The 13,250-nt window shown below is 42.6% G+C and overlaps 1 protein-coding gene across 1 annotated transcript in view; it reads left to right on the top strand.

Annotated features, from left to right (window-relative positions):
• arl5a (ADP-ribosylation factor-like 5A) overlaps positions 1 to 12,088 on the top strand; it is a 17,585-nt gene extending 5,497 nt beyond the window's left edge. Inside the window, exons 2-6 of the mRNA XM_050049012.1 lie at positions 7,824 to 7,884; positions 7,997 to 8,144; positions 8,395 to 8,478; positions 11,119 to 11,270; positions 11,434 to 12,088. Coding sequence (XP_049904969.1) covers positions 7,824 to 7,884; positions 7,997 to 8,144; positions 8,395 to 8,478; positions 11,119 to 11,270; positions 11,434 to 11,482 — 494 coding nt within the window. The 3' untranslated portion in view covers positions 11,483 to 12,088. The remainder of the gene's footprint in view (positions 1 to 7,823; positions 7,885 to 7,996; positions 8,145 to 8,394; positions 8,479 to 11,118; positions 11,271 to 11,433) is intronic.
• The last annotated feature ends 1,162 nt before the right edge of the window (positions 12,089 to 13,250 follow it).

Here is a 13,250-nt window from a genome sequence, read left to right as displayed (position 1 = left end):
AACCACACACGTCACGCTGTCCAGGCACCGCTGCGATATGAGTTAATCTGAGAGACAGTGGAGCACAAAGGCTCCGGAGAAGGGTCAGGGTTGTTTTAGTTCTGAGGGTCTTTGGTTATTCGTATGACTTTTGCAGGTCGTAAATGTCTCTGTTAGATAAATGAATTATATATATTATTATATATTACATATTATATTATTATAAATATTATATATTTTCCCCTTAAAATATAAACAACCTGTGAGTAAACGCACATTTTAAATACTGTCTGCTTTGTGTCAGGACCTCTGTTCTCAGGCCTTAGAAGCTAATCAGCAGAGTCCTGCACAGGTCCATTTCTGAATTACTTTAATATGTATTTTCATGTATGTAGGTCTGCTGATGTAACACCCTGGTTTGAGACCATGTGTTTGTGTTTGCATTGTGTAGTACTGTTATTAGCCCCTTTTCCACCGCAGGAACTTTTCTCTTTTCTCAGGATTTTGAAAAACTTTCCCTGAAAAAGTACCTAGTAGACTTTTCAGATTCCCCGGAATTCTTGAGGGGCGGGGCTGTGTGCTGAAGAACGCTGATTGGTGGAACACACACTTGCAGCGTTCTGCACTTCCTTGTACGAGCAGCCTCTGAAAACTTTATTTCATTTCTACAAGCTTTACTTCGTTTGTGTTTTGATTAAGGATGGGTACTGAAACCCGGTACTAAATTAGCCTCGGGGCTAAATTATCAAGGACTGTAGTATTGATAAGCGCTAACGGTATCGGTTCTTTTGTGCCAACGCTGAACTCCTCCACACACACACACACACACACACACACACCGACACGACACGGTAACCGGTGAACAGCCGAGCAGCTGCGGTGGAAACGAAGTGAAGATAACTTGAAAGTGACTGGAGTTGACGGCAGCTGCATTCGTTACTGTAAGTGACATTAACCCTTAGCGAGTAAGAAGCCAATACTTTATCAATACATGTGTTCAGCAGCATGTACATGTAAACATGTAGACAGTGATATTCAATAGGCTCCGCCCACAGTCTCTCATCTACCGACACTAACGTTATGTCTTACACAAGGACAACACGCTAGTTCAGCTGATGGTGAATTGTTCCTAATGAGCTCTAATGATAGCTGTCTGTTTGGAGACTGACTTAGTTTGACATTTAAAATACTTTAAACTGAGCTGCTGGCTGAGACAAACAGCCCCAACTCTCTACACCAGCACGTAACCAGACAAGCTGGCAGCGCCAAATACAGGACACACGCCGAATCATCTACGTCATCACGCTAATTTGAATACATTTCCCAGAACTTTGAGGTGAGGTGGAAACACAAACCTCTCAGATTACCAGGAATTCTTTTAGCCAGGTAAACAAATTCCTGGAAATAAAACTTCCTGGAAATGTTGGTGGAAAAGGGGCTGATGTCTGATTTATAAAGAACCTTTGCTTTTAAATTTGTAAAGCTCAGAGGGAAATAATAACTCACAGCCTTTGTTTGAAGCCCTGATGAGGACCTGCAGTGGTCCAAACATGTCGGCTCTTTAAAAATGATTCAGCCTCTACAATAAAGGCTTTAATACTTCCTTCCTCATTTTCTGTATTGTTGGAGCACTTCCTGTGTATCCTGTTGTTTCCTGTTCTCCATGAACACCCAACATAAGGTTCTGATACACGTTTGATTTTACAGAGCAAACAGTCGTCTCTTTTTCTGGAAAAAAAAATATACATCGGTTTGTCATATCGGCAGAAATCGGCATGTTGGCTGATACTGATGACGTATCAATATTATTGGCATCCCTACCCGTGACCTGACCTGCACCCAGGCTCCAGTCCCTCACATGAAGCTGGTTCTCCGTCTCTTTGACTGGATGGTGAAAACATTCAATCACTGCCAGGTTAGGAAACATGTTAGCATGCTCCTTCCACCACCATCAAACCTCCAAAGGATCCGAACTCCATGTAGGCTGCCACCTCATCCTCGGGCTGCAAAGTGCCATGGCTGGAGTCCTCCACGTCGGTGACCAATGTGACCATGGGGTCAAAGGCTACACTGGTGTCACTGACTTTCAAAATAAAAGCAACTGTCAGAATATTACTGCACATCTTTTTACTGCGTTTTATTCTGAAAAATATAAAATAGATTTTGGTTCTCAGCTGCTGCACGCCCACCTGGAGTTCATCTTTACCCGTCAGTTTATATATCAACATATGTTTACCTGTTACACAGCCTTTTGCAGGTTACCTGTGAGGTAATAGGGTGTCTCTTACCACACCTCCATTATGACTCGCATTTTAACCTTTAAACTGAACTGAACTAAGATTACACCCTAAACAAAATGGAAAATAAAAATGATCGCAGGCCAACCCAACATCCAATGTCCTTTTAACTGTCTGACAGACTTCCTCTGGCCGCTCCCTGACAAACGTTGGCAGAAGCTGTAGTTATTTCTTTGCGGTTGCCGTTAGTCATCAGATAGCACCGTCCTGTGTTAGATCACCTCTGAGATCGTCTCCATTCTGCGTCTATCCATCATGTCAGTGGAGTCTGTGAGGCTTTTATTGTCACCCCTGGATGGAGCCCCAGCTGCACATCCCAGTCTCAGGAAGTGGTACCATGGCTGTCCTCAGCTGATTGATTCAACCCAGTGAACAACAGCAGTTCATTCACAGTGAGGACGGCATGTGATTACACATTACAAACTCAGTGCCCCATATTCGTCACTGTTTAATCCTGAAAAGGCTTCGAGGCAGTGATATAGCAGAGTTCTTATGGTCACAGGGTCTGCTCTCATTTCTGTTTACTAAAATATTTATTCTGTTTGGATGAAAAGACTCAGGAGACGATCTCAGCCTGTCTCCACACGCTGGGCCACAGGTGGAGTACACCTGTACATTCAGACTGACTAACACACACTCACAGTAAAGACCATTCAGAGTTCAGAGTTCATCCAGCCTTCATGTCTTTTAATTAAAATACTCAGTTAAAATATTTCAGCTGTATATTAGTTAGTTTATTGACATAAGATTAATCAGCATCAGTTTTATTAGGGATGTCCTAAAGACTAATTTCCCCTCACGTTCAGTAGACTCGTACCCTGGAAATCCAGAGTTCTCGCTAGAGCACAATTTGAATTTGCTCAGCGAGTCACTCTGGCAATCAGTAATGATGCTCATTACCCATGCCGTTGTAGCTGAGCTGCACCAATCACATCGGTGTATCTGATATAGGCGGGCCAGAGGCGAGCTAAACAGATGACGACAGCGCTGCGACGACAAAGTCTGGAATCAGTCAGTAAACATTGCAAGATGGCTACAGATTAGGGCTGCCACTAACGATTATTTTCACTGTCGACTGATCTGTCGATTATTTATTTGATTAGTCGACTAATCATTTTATCGAAAAATGTGTTAAAATGTTGAAAATTGTCGGTCTGTCTCTCCCAAACCCCAAAATTATGTCACCTAATGTCTTGTTTCGTACTCACGCCGAAGGGTTTTAGTTCACCGTCATGGGAGTGTGTAAAGCTGCCGATATCTGAACGTAAGAAGCTGCAATAAGAGTATTTTGGGTACTTTTATAGTACTTTTCTATGAAAAATGACTCAAACCGATTAGTCGACTACTAAAGTAGTCACCGATTATTTTAATAGTTGATTAGTCATCGATTAGTCGACTAATTGTGGCAGCCCTACTACAGATGAACACCAGTTGTTTGAAACGGCTTTGGCCGCTACAATGAACGAGTTAGACTTGGCTTTTTCTCTAAAAGAGGAACAGAAGACGGCGCTCGAATCTTTCCTTTGCAAGAAGGACATTTTTGCTGTTTTGCCGACCGGATACGGCAAGAGTCTAATCTACCAGTTAGCTCCGCTGGTAGCTAAGTGTATACGTCACCTCGTGTATTGTTCTGATTGGTCGTAGTTTTATCCAACTGCATGCAGTGATATTTTCAAATGCATGCTTGGTGCCGCCCCTCGAGTTGGGCCATTTTCATTACTCATAGCCAGACCCTAAATCTTTCTAGATTTGGGTCTGGATTTCCAGGCTAGTAGACTCGTCTTGAAGAAAGAAAACACTCAGAAAACATTCAAATTTGAGCACAGTTTAAACTAAAAGGTTCGACGTCGTTCCAAAAAATATTGTGTATGTTATAACAACCATTTGAAATACTTCATTACATTTGAAATGTGTGTCACTTCACACTGTGCATTATTATTTTATAAAACATGTCGACAACTCAAAAAAAGTGAACAAATATCATTTATTAAAAAGTAGGAAAGTAAATCTTGTTCTTGATTATTACAACAGCATTTTCTTCAGGTTAACGCAGTCGCGGTGCAAACACCCATTAAACCAGCGCGTCACCAGATACATTTTGTCAGAGTAGTTGCAGCCCCGCTTTAAATGTGGAAGGAAACCCCTGCAGCCTCTTTGACACCTGCGTCTAACGAGTGTTTGCTGTTGGTTCAGTTTGTGTGTGACCTTTTTACTCCACACAGCACAGGAGTGGAGATAGTGGAGGACGCTGTCTGTTGTTGTGTCTATGCATGCAGTCTGTTTATGTCTGCTGCAGCTGTATTTTCTGCTGATGTACTCTGAGTCTTCATAGCTATGTTGTTTAGGTTCATCGTGGTGCAGTTACTCAGATAAGACCCACATTTTATCTGCTGCACTTCTCTGTGCAGCTGCTTTCACTTCCTCAGCTTTACTCAGGTTTTACTTTCTCTCCTAACAGCTGTGACTGTATGTGGTTATGTATGTGCACCACGTTTTTATGGAGCACAAAATGCTTTTAGGAGGGTTCACACTGCAGGAGACTTTCTGTAAGTCAACTAGATTTTAAGGTGTTTTCCAGACAGACAGACAGACAGACAGGAAAGGTGACAGGTGACCCTAGTACATCTGGAATCCACCTTAAAATTCAGTGATGTTACTGAAAGTCCACTGATACAAATCACTCTTTTAATTTGCACCCGCAGACAAAGAGACATCATGAGGCGAATCTTCTGAATCATTTCACTGTGTTAAATTTATCTTCACTGTCTCCGTCTGTGAAAGTCTGCAGTGTGTTGCTGCCCATTTCTTCATTCTTGCATTTGTGAATGTGTTTCATCACTCGGTGGAGAACAGCAGATAGATGGTTTATATTATATCAGCTTTAAGGCACAGCAGCATGCAGAGCTTAAGAAGCAGTCAGTCTCAATCAACAGGCGGAAGCTGTGATTTGTTAGGAAGTATCCCATCATTCAGATTTAAGGTGACATCTGTGGTTGTGTGTTTGGCCGAACCTCCATCAGACTTGTTCATTGTTATGAGGTGGCTGAACGAAGCTATTATTAGCTGAGGCTCTCTTGACACCAGCTCCATGTGTTCCTCAGGCTATGGCCACATTCTTTCTCTGATAACTTAACATCCAGATGTTCAAGAGGTTTTTACAGGCAACCAGATTATCCACAGAGGCCTCCTCCTCTCCAAAACAAACTGATCAGCTGATTTAAACCAGTAAGAACACAGAATAAAGCTGTGTATTATGTGCTCTTGTCATGGAGGGGCTGCTAACTGTGTTTGCTGATGTGAAAACACGAAGTCTCTATCTAGAGTCAGTGTTTGGTTTGTCCGTTCCGGGCTACTGTAGAAACATGGCAGTGCAACATGGTGATCTCTGTAGACGAGGACCTGCTCCCTGTGTAGATATAAACAGCTCATTCTGAGGGAACCAGAACACAGTCATTCTTATTTTCAGCTGATGATACACTAAAGATGTCTTACTTATAATGTTAGATTTTATTTCCCCCTAAATCTTCACACTGGAGCTTTAAAATGCAGTTTTCAATGAAAACACATTGGTGTGGACGTAGCACAAGTTCCCAAACACACTTTGGCCTCCCATGTATCTGAATGTGTTGGTGGAAGAAGCATTTGCAGTTAGTTAGAGTCAGAGTTACACCCAGCTGTGCAAACAGAGGAATAATTAACAGACCTACAACACCTGAATTAAAAGTGAAGTAGTTTGCATGGCTGCACCAAGCCCCAAAAACAGTCTTTATTTAACTTTATTTGTTGAGCACATTTAAAATCAGCTGCAGTGCTGAACAGCCATAAAATCCACAAACAGATACAGAACCAAACAACAACAGGGACACCAGAGAAAATAAACTTAACAGAGTTACAATCTGGAACAAACAGAGCATGCAATCAGTGACGTTGTCAGGCTCGGATCAGTCGTACGCCAAAGGCTCAGTTGTTACTGTTCATGTGTCTACCTCTGGGATCATCTGATGGGTCGACCTCAGTGCTCTAACTGGAGTATGAAGATACAGTAGTTTGTTAGATAATGTGGTGCCACACTGTTTAAAACCTGTAAAACCAGCAATAAAATCTTCAGATCAATCCTAAACTGGGCAGGAAGCCAGTGGAGGGTCAGTACTGGTGTGATGTGGTCTCATTTTATTTTTCCAGTTAGAAGATGAGCGGCTACAGTTTGTACAAACAGCACATGATGAAGTGTTGACTGATGAATTATGTTAATCTTGCTGAGAGGATATAAAAGCATTGATGACTCACAAGCTCTTTGCAGGGGGGAGGTAGACCTTTACTTTGGCTAAAGGCTAGTTTTGGAGCTGTCAGAAATTACACCAAGATTTTTAACAAGAGGTCGGCTGAGAAAACCAGCGGAGTCAACCAAGAGGTCTGGTTTCTCTGACACATGAACATCTCTGTCTGTGTCAGGGACTCTTCGAATCTTTACCACCCAGGTCTTTCAATCAATCAATCAATCAATTTTATTTCTAAAGCCCAGTATCACAAATCACAATTTGCCTCACAGGGCTTTACAGCATACGACATCCCTCTGTCCTTTGGACCCTCACAGCACCCTCTTTAAAACAACCGCGCAGCTGTATTTTGACGCGCAGTACTTTGTGAGAACTCGACGAACTCACAAACTGGATAAAAACTTTTAGGACGACACCTGAAAATAATGTTAGAGCCATTGTACCGTGAGCTGTTATCAGCAGGAGAACAAACGCATACCTAGTGTGCATTCCTTAATGTTTGTGAAGGCTTTCCTGTAGACCTGAAGATAATCCTGATAAGACTTCCTTTAACACGTGTACAGGAACAGAGAAGTGTAGGTAGGATGTGGGCGTGATCTCTTTCTGTCATGCTCTAGTTTCTCTTCATTACTCATTTGGCCGTAGCGAATAACACCAAACACTTTATGTTCCTCATCTTTTTCTCTGTTGTCACAGGATCTGAAACATGGCGATGTAATGAAGAACCTGAGATTTAGATAGAGCCCTCAGTGCTGCTGAGTGTCTCTAAAAGTGTCCTCATGCAGTTCACTCTCATGTCTTTACCTTCCCATCCTTACTACAGGACATCTTCCCATCGTCTTGTCACTTCAGTGTTTCAGCAGCGAGGTAGCGGTTCATCTGAGTTGTCACGTCTTGTTAGTCTTTGTCACAGGAAAGTCTTTTTGTGTGAGAGAGCAGAACTATGTATGCCATGTCCACAGCTGCTGCCTGATTGTACAAGCTTGCTTAAGGCCACCCACAAACTCATCTGTAGCTGTGAAAGTACACTGTTCACACACCACAGTGTCTCCGCCAGGCTCGATGTGTGAAGCTACACATTTGGTGCTGGAGGATAATGCTGAACACAGAGAGGGCTGTTGTTTGAATCAGTGCAGTTCCACATCCTAAGACATCTTTAAAACATTACTGAGCTGAGTTTATATAAAAGTCATATTTCGGCACTTGGCCCACGTGATGATGTCACTGTTTGCTCCTTGAATTCTCTCTAAGTGTCTTTATTTCCTTTCAGAACACAAAGTCATTATTGTGGGCCTGGACAATGCCGGCAAGACCACAATCCTTTACCAGTTGTAAGTATCAGTTACCTGTCACACCCAGACAATCTACAATAAAAAAATGTGGTCATTTTGTGAATTTATCACACCAACTAAAGTTTTAATTTTCCCACATTGTACGTTCTAGTTCAATGAACGAGGTGGTGCACACCTCTCCTACAATTGGGAGCAACGTGGAGGAGATTGTTGTCAACAACACTCATTTCCTGATGTGGGACATCGGGGGTCAAGAGTCACTGAGGTCATCGTGGAACACATACTACACAAACACAGAGGTGATAACACGTCATGTGGGTTTGAGCTAATTTAGAAACAGTGTCTCCACAGAACACTGCCAGTTTGTTATTATGTGTTTTTGCAACCAAAAATGAAAAAAAACTTAGTGATCCACATCGAGGTTGTTTCATTACAACAAGTGTTTATAAATCCTGTATATTGGCCAGGTTATAGTTTGAAATGGCTCCTGTAGGTTACGTGATACTATTTATTGATTGTTCTTCGTGTCTCTTCATCTTCTGTGAGCAGTTTGTCATCGTGGTGGTCGACAGCACAGACAGAGAAAGGATCTCTGTGACCAAAGAGGAACTTTACAGAATGCTCGCACATGAAGTGAGTATCATGGAAGAATGATAATGATTCTTGTAAGACTTAGTTTTTGTGTTCTTACAAGTGTTCGTGGTTTATTTCACTAATCAACAATACCACTGTACTGCTGCCATACATCTGTGAACCTTTCAGAGATTTAGATAGAGACGGTTATAGCTGTCAAAATGTAAAGGCCCTGACACACCAAGCCGACGGTCAGCCGTCGACCAAAGTCGGGTCGGAGCGTCTGTCGGCCTAGTTTTTGTGGTGTGTCCTGCATCGTTGGCACTTAGGCGTCGGCGGTGGATTCAAACGGAGAGCCGGGGCTAGCTGGGAGCAGCTAGTGGAGCGTTAGCCGCAGCACGACCAGAGGGAAGCACAGCCAGTTAGCCTCCGCTAGTCTCTGAGCTAGCCCCGGCTCTCCGTTTGGATCCAACCGGAGCACCGAGCCCTGGTTTGTTATTCAGGTTAAAGTGGGAAGAAGCAGCGGGTTTATCGGGCAGCTGAGTGAAGTGGAGCCTGCGGAGGAAACACCGGGACCGTCTGGATGTAATAGTCCGTGGAGGTGCTGCGGTGCTCGGCTGCACAGATAGGAAACCCCTTGGCTGACAGGATGTACCACTCTCTCACTCCGCTCTCTCTCACGCAGGCGCAGAACGTACGTGCTACTTGGCCATCGGATGTAGTCCGTGTAGTGTGTTCAAATGCAACTGACACAGGGCGACCCGAAGCGACGTAGACGACGCAACAGTTGGCTTTCGGCGCCGCTAGTTCTTTGATGTCAGTTTGGTGTGTCAGCACCTTAATGGATCATTAGTTTAGCTGAACTATGCTACAAGAAGGGTTAAATTAAAATTGAATACCACTCAGCAGCACTGAGCTCAACATACAGCATTTTTATTAGCAGTTTGAAAGTAGTATGAGATCACTAACAGAGCTCTAAAAACTCTGCGTCAAAGTTTTAGGTCCACAGTTTAAAACATGCAGGTTATAGAATAGTTACTATGTTTAGTAGGGGTGTGCCACATCATCTCATTCACGATAATATTGGTGTAGTTTTTAATATGATATGAAAAAAAGAGTGGTTACATCAAGAGGCTGGAGGTGTGCAGCCTGTCGCCTGCTGCTATGATAAATGGACCTGGATTTGTATAGAGCCTTTTTAATCTTCGGTATTCTTCAAGTACTTTTTACACTACGAGTCACATTCACCCATTCACACACAAGTGGCCGAGGCTACTGTACAAGGTGCCACCTGATACTCAGTTTATAACACACTCACACACTGATTGTGCCACCTGATACTCAGTTTATAACACACTCACACACTGATTGAACAGCCATCAGGAGCAATTTGGGGTTCAGTATCTTGCCCAAGGATGTTTCGACATGTGGACTGGAGGAGCCGGGGATCAAACAACCAATGGACGACTCGCTCCTCCTCTGACAGATCACTGTGGCTGCTGCTTCCTGTTCCAGAACTCCCTCCAATATTTCAAACTCATCCGCTTTCATCAAACACTGAAAATTACTGTTGTCGGTTTTGTAGATGCATTTATGATGAGTGATAGCGTAAGTGCTAATCTCACTGATGAACACAATGCGTTTCCTGTGACTACTTCATATTAAATATGAGCTTGTGTTTCAACAGTTAAATGCTTTCAGTGTGAAGCTGCAGCAGCAGGAAATATTCAGTTTGCATCAGCAGTAACTTAATACAGCGCTCTACAAATACTGAGTGTTACTAACAAATATCTCCTCTTGTAAAAAGCCCAGTGGAACAATAACAGTAGTGTTGTTGAGTTTATTTAACTTCCCCTTATCTTGGCATCCCTACTTCAATGTTAAAGTCAGTCAGTCATGTAACTGAAAAACATGAGGAGCTAAATTTAGAAACAGGTCTGTGATCAGAGTTATGATGAGATTAGTCCAGTTCAGACCAAAGATTCATGATGAGATGAAACCATTTCAGAACATGTCAGAGAAAAGTGTCAGCGGTGTGAACTGGCCGGTCTGAGCTGGACTCAAGTTGGCTGATGGTGTCACCTGACACTTAGATGGTCAAATGGCCGGCAGCTGGTTTTAAAGCACGTCACCTGTTTCAACAGCCAATCAGCTTGTAGTGAAGTCTGCTGGTCAAATCAAAAAACACACATTCTCATTGACTGATGAATTGGCGCTGGTTATTTATATTATTGTGGCGTATTGATTATGAATACAGTTCATCTGATGCTGGTTTCAGAAGCACAGAGAGTCGTTGACTAGAGATGATACGCCGTCTCATGGTGGTCACTTCCTGTCGTGTCAACGTTACAGATCAGAAGCACAGAGAGTCGTTGACTAGAGATGATACGCCGTCTCGTCGTGGTCACTTCCTGTGAACCTTTTTACAAAGTTACAGAACAGAGCGTTGACAGTAGGTGTTTGTTTCAACTCGTCTTGTCGTCAATCTTTTGTCTGAACTGGTCTTTAACATTAACACATTAATTTATGCACTAATTCTTTTTTCCATCTATAACTCAAACTCTTAAAGTTATGTAGATGTGAAAATACAGCAGCCATTTTTAGTCATGTTAATCTGATTCTGTGTCCCCTCATACATGATGTGTGTCTTTGAGAGACTCTACATTTCTTGACCTTCTCCTCTCGTCGTCTGTCCTGCAGGATTTAAGAAAGGCAGGGTTGTTGATATTCGCCAACAAGCAGGATGTGAAAGGTTGCATGTCTGTGGCTGAGATCTCTCAGAGCCTTCAGCTTACCTCTGTCAAAGACCACCAGTGGCACATCCAGGCCTGCTGCGCCCTCACTGGGGAGGGGTGAGAACTGCATTCACTGCTCACTCTGTTACTTCACACCACTGTGTTTTAATGTCAGTATAATACAGAGCTTTAATCTTAATGCCTGTCTGTCTGCACCCCCCTCCTCTTCTTCCACATCCCCGTTCCTCTGTGACACGCCCACTGTCTTGTTTACCTCCAGGCTGTGCCAGGGTCTCGAGTGGATGATGTCACGGCTGCGTGTGAGATGATGACCTCTGACCTTGATCAAGAGTGCACCCTTGCTCTGTGTTTCATCTGCCTCCAGACATAAGCTTGAAATGAGGATGGGGGTGAGGTCGGTTGATGGGCGGCCCTCTCCTCTTTCCTGTGATGCTGACGCAGGCAGGCTGCTGCCAGGACGTTAAAATTCCTCTGTGATAATTTATTTTACAAAAGACGTTTGAACTCAGAACAAAACAACAACAACCACATGACCTTTTCTGAAGGACAATGAACAACAAAAGACTCAAATTATTTAAATTTGTGCACGGTTTTCCTTTTCAGCAGAACACAGGAGTCAGCAGAGCGTCTGACTCGGACTGTACATGGACTTCTTCTTCAGCTGTGTGTGACTCCAGCCCACGGTGGCCTTGCAGTATTGCCAGACTGGCTGTGGCAGTTTTTATTGCCCCCCCTGTGTGTACAGTCCAGTATTCTCTTTTAACGTGGTGCCTGCAGCAGAATGTTCAAGTGATGATGGTTGATGGAGACTGAAACATGCAGACAGGAGGGTAAAATCACAAGATACCCTCCTCCTTTCAGTCCCTATGAATAATCAGTGAAATAAAGTGTTTTTATCTGTTTCGGGTGAACCGCAGCGTGTCATCAACGGGTGTTTCTTTCAGGTGATGATTTACTTTTCTCTCTCAGGATAACTGTGAGCTATATTGAGTTTCTTGTTTGTAACGTCAGGTGTTCTTTTTTTAGTCCTTTAGGGGCAGAATGTGTCACATGATCTCGCAGCCGCTGATGCTTTTCAGGGAGCATGATGAGGAGTAGAGAGGAGAGAGCCAGAGTTAGACAGCAGAGGGATTCAGGGAGAGAAGAAGAGACATGGTCCAGAGTGTGAGCAGCTCACAGTGAGAGGTAAAGAGAAGAAGAAGAACGTACAGCAGAGTAGAAACAGCTGCACAGGAAGGCCACAATCACACAAACAGAGTTCTGCAGGTTGTAAAACTCGAGGTGCACTGCACTCCCTTTTTTTTTTTTTAAATTAAATGCCACCAAGAAAAAAAAAACACTTGCTGCATCTTACACCACATCACCTCCTCACCTTAACCTTCCTGTGTAATCAATGTATCATTTATTTTTTATTTATCCTGCAGTAATCAGTGTGTAGTTGCTGCCATGTTGAGGCAGAGGGTACTGTCTGTAGCTCTGGTTGAGGGTGAGAGGCTGTCAGCAGATAAACAGAGATCTGTGTGGGTACATGAGACCCTAAAAAAGAGGCTGGATCATGGGGAGTACCACCAGTTTCTATTGAGATGGTGCTAACTGTGCTTTGTAAAGTCAAATCATCCCATTGGACAATGAGAAAAAAAAGTGGAGATGACGTGGGTGCAGAAACATGAGGCGCATAGCAATGAAAAAACAGTGAACAAAAAGTTTCATTCTCATTAAAAACTGTTACAAAAAGTTTCATTCTCATTAAAAACTATAACAAAAGTTTCATTCTCATTAAAAGCTTTTACAAAAAGCTTAATTCTCATTAAAAGCTTTTACAAAAAGCTTCATTCTCATTAAAAACTTTAAAAAAGTTTCATTCTCATTAAAGACTGTTACAAAAAGTTTCATTCTCATTACAAACTATAACAAAAGTTTCATTCTCATTAAAAGCTTTTACAAAAAGCTTAATTCTCATTAAAAACTGTTACAAAAAGTTTCATTCTCATTAAAAACTATAACAAAAATTTCAATCTCATTAAAGACTTACAAAAAACTTAATTCTCATTAAAAACTTAAAAAAGTTTCATTCTT

Source organism: Epinephelus moara, chromosome 7 (assembly GCF_006386435.1).
Source record: "Epinephelus moara isolate mb chromosome 7, YSFRI_EMoa_1.0, whole genome shotgun sequence".
NCBI lineage: Eukaryota > Metazoa > Chordata > Actinopteri > Perciformes > Serranidae > Epinephelus > Epinephelus moara.
This window is presented reverse-complemented; position numbering and strand designations above follow the sequence as displayed.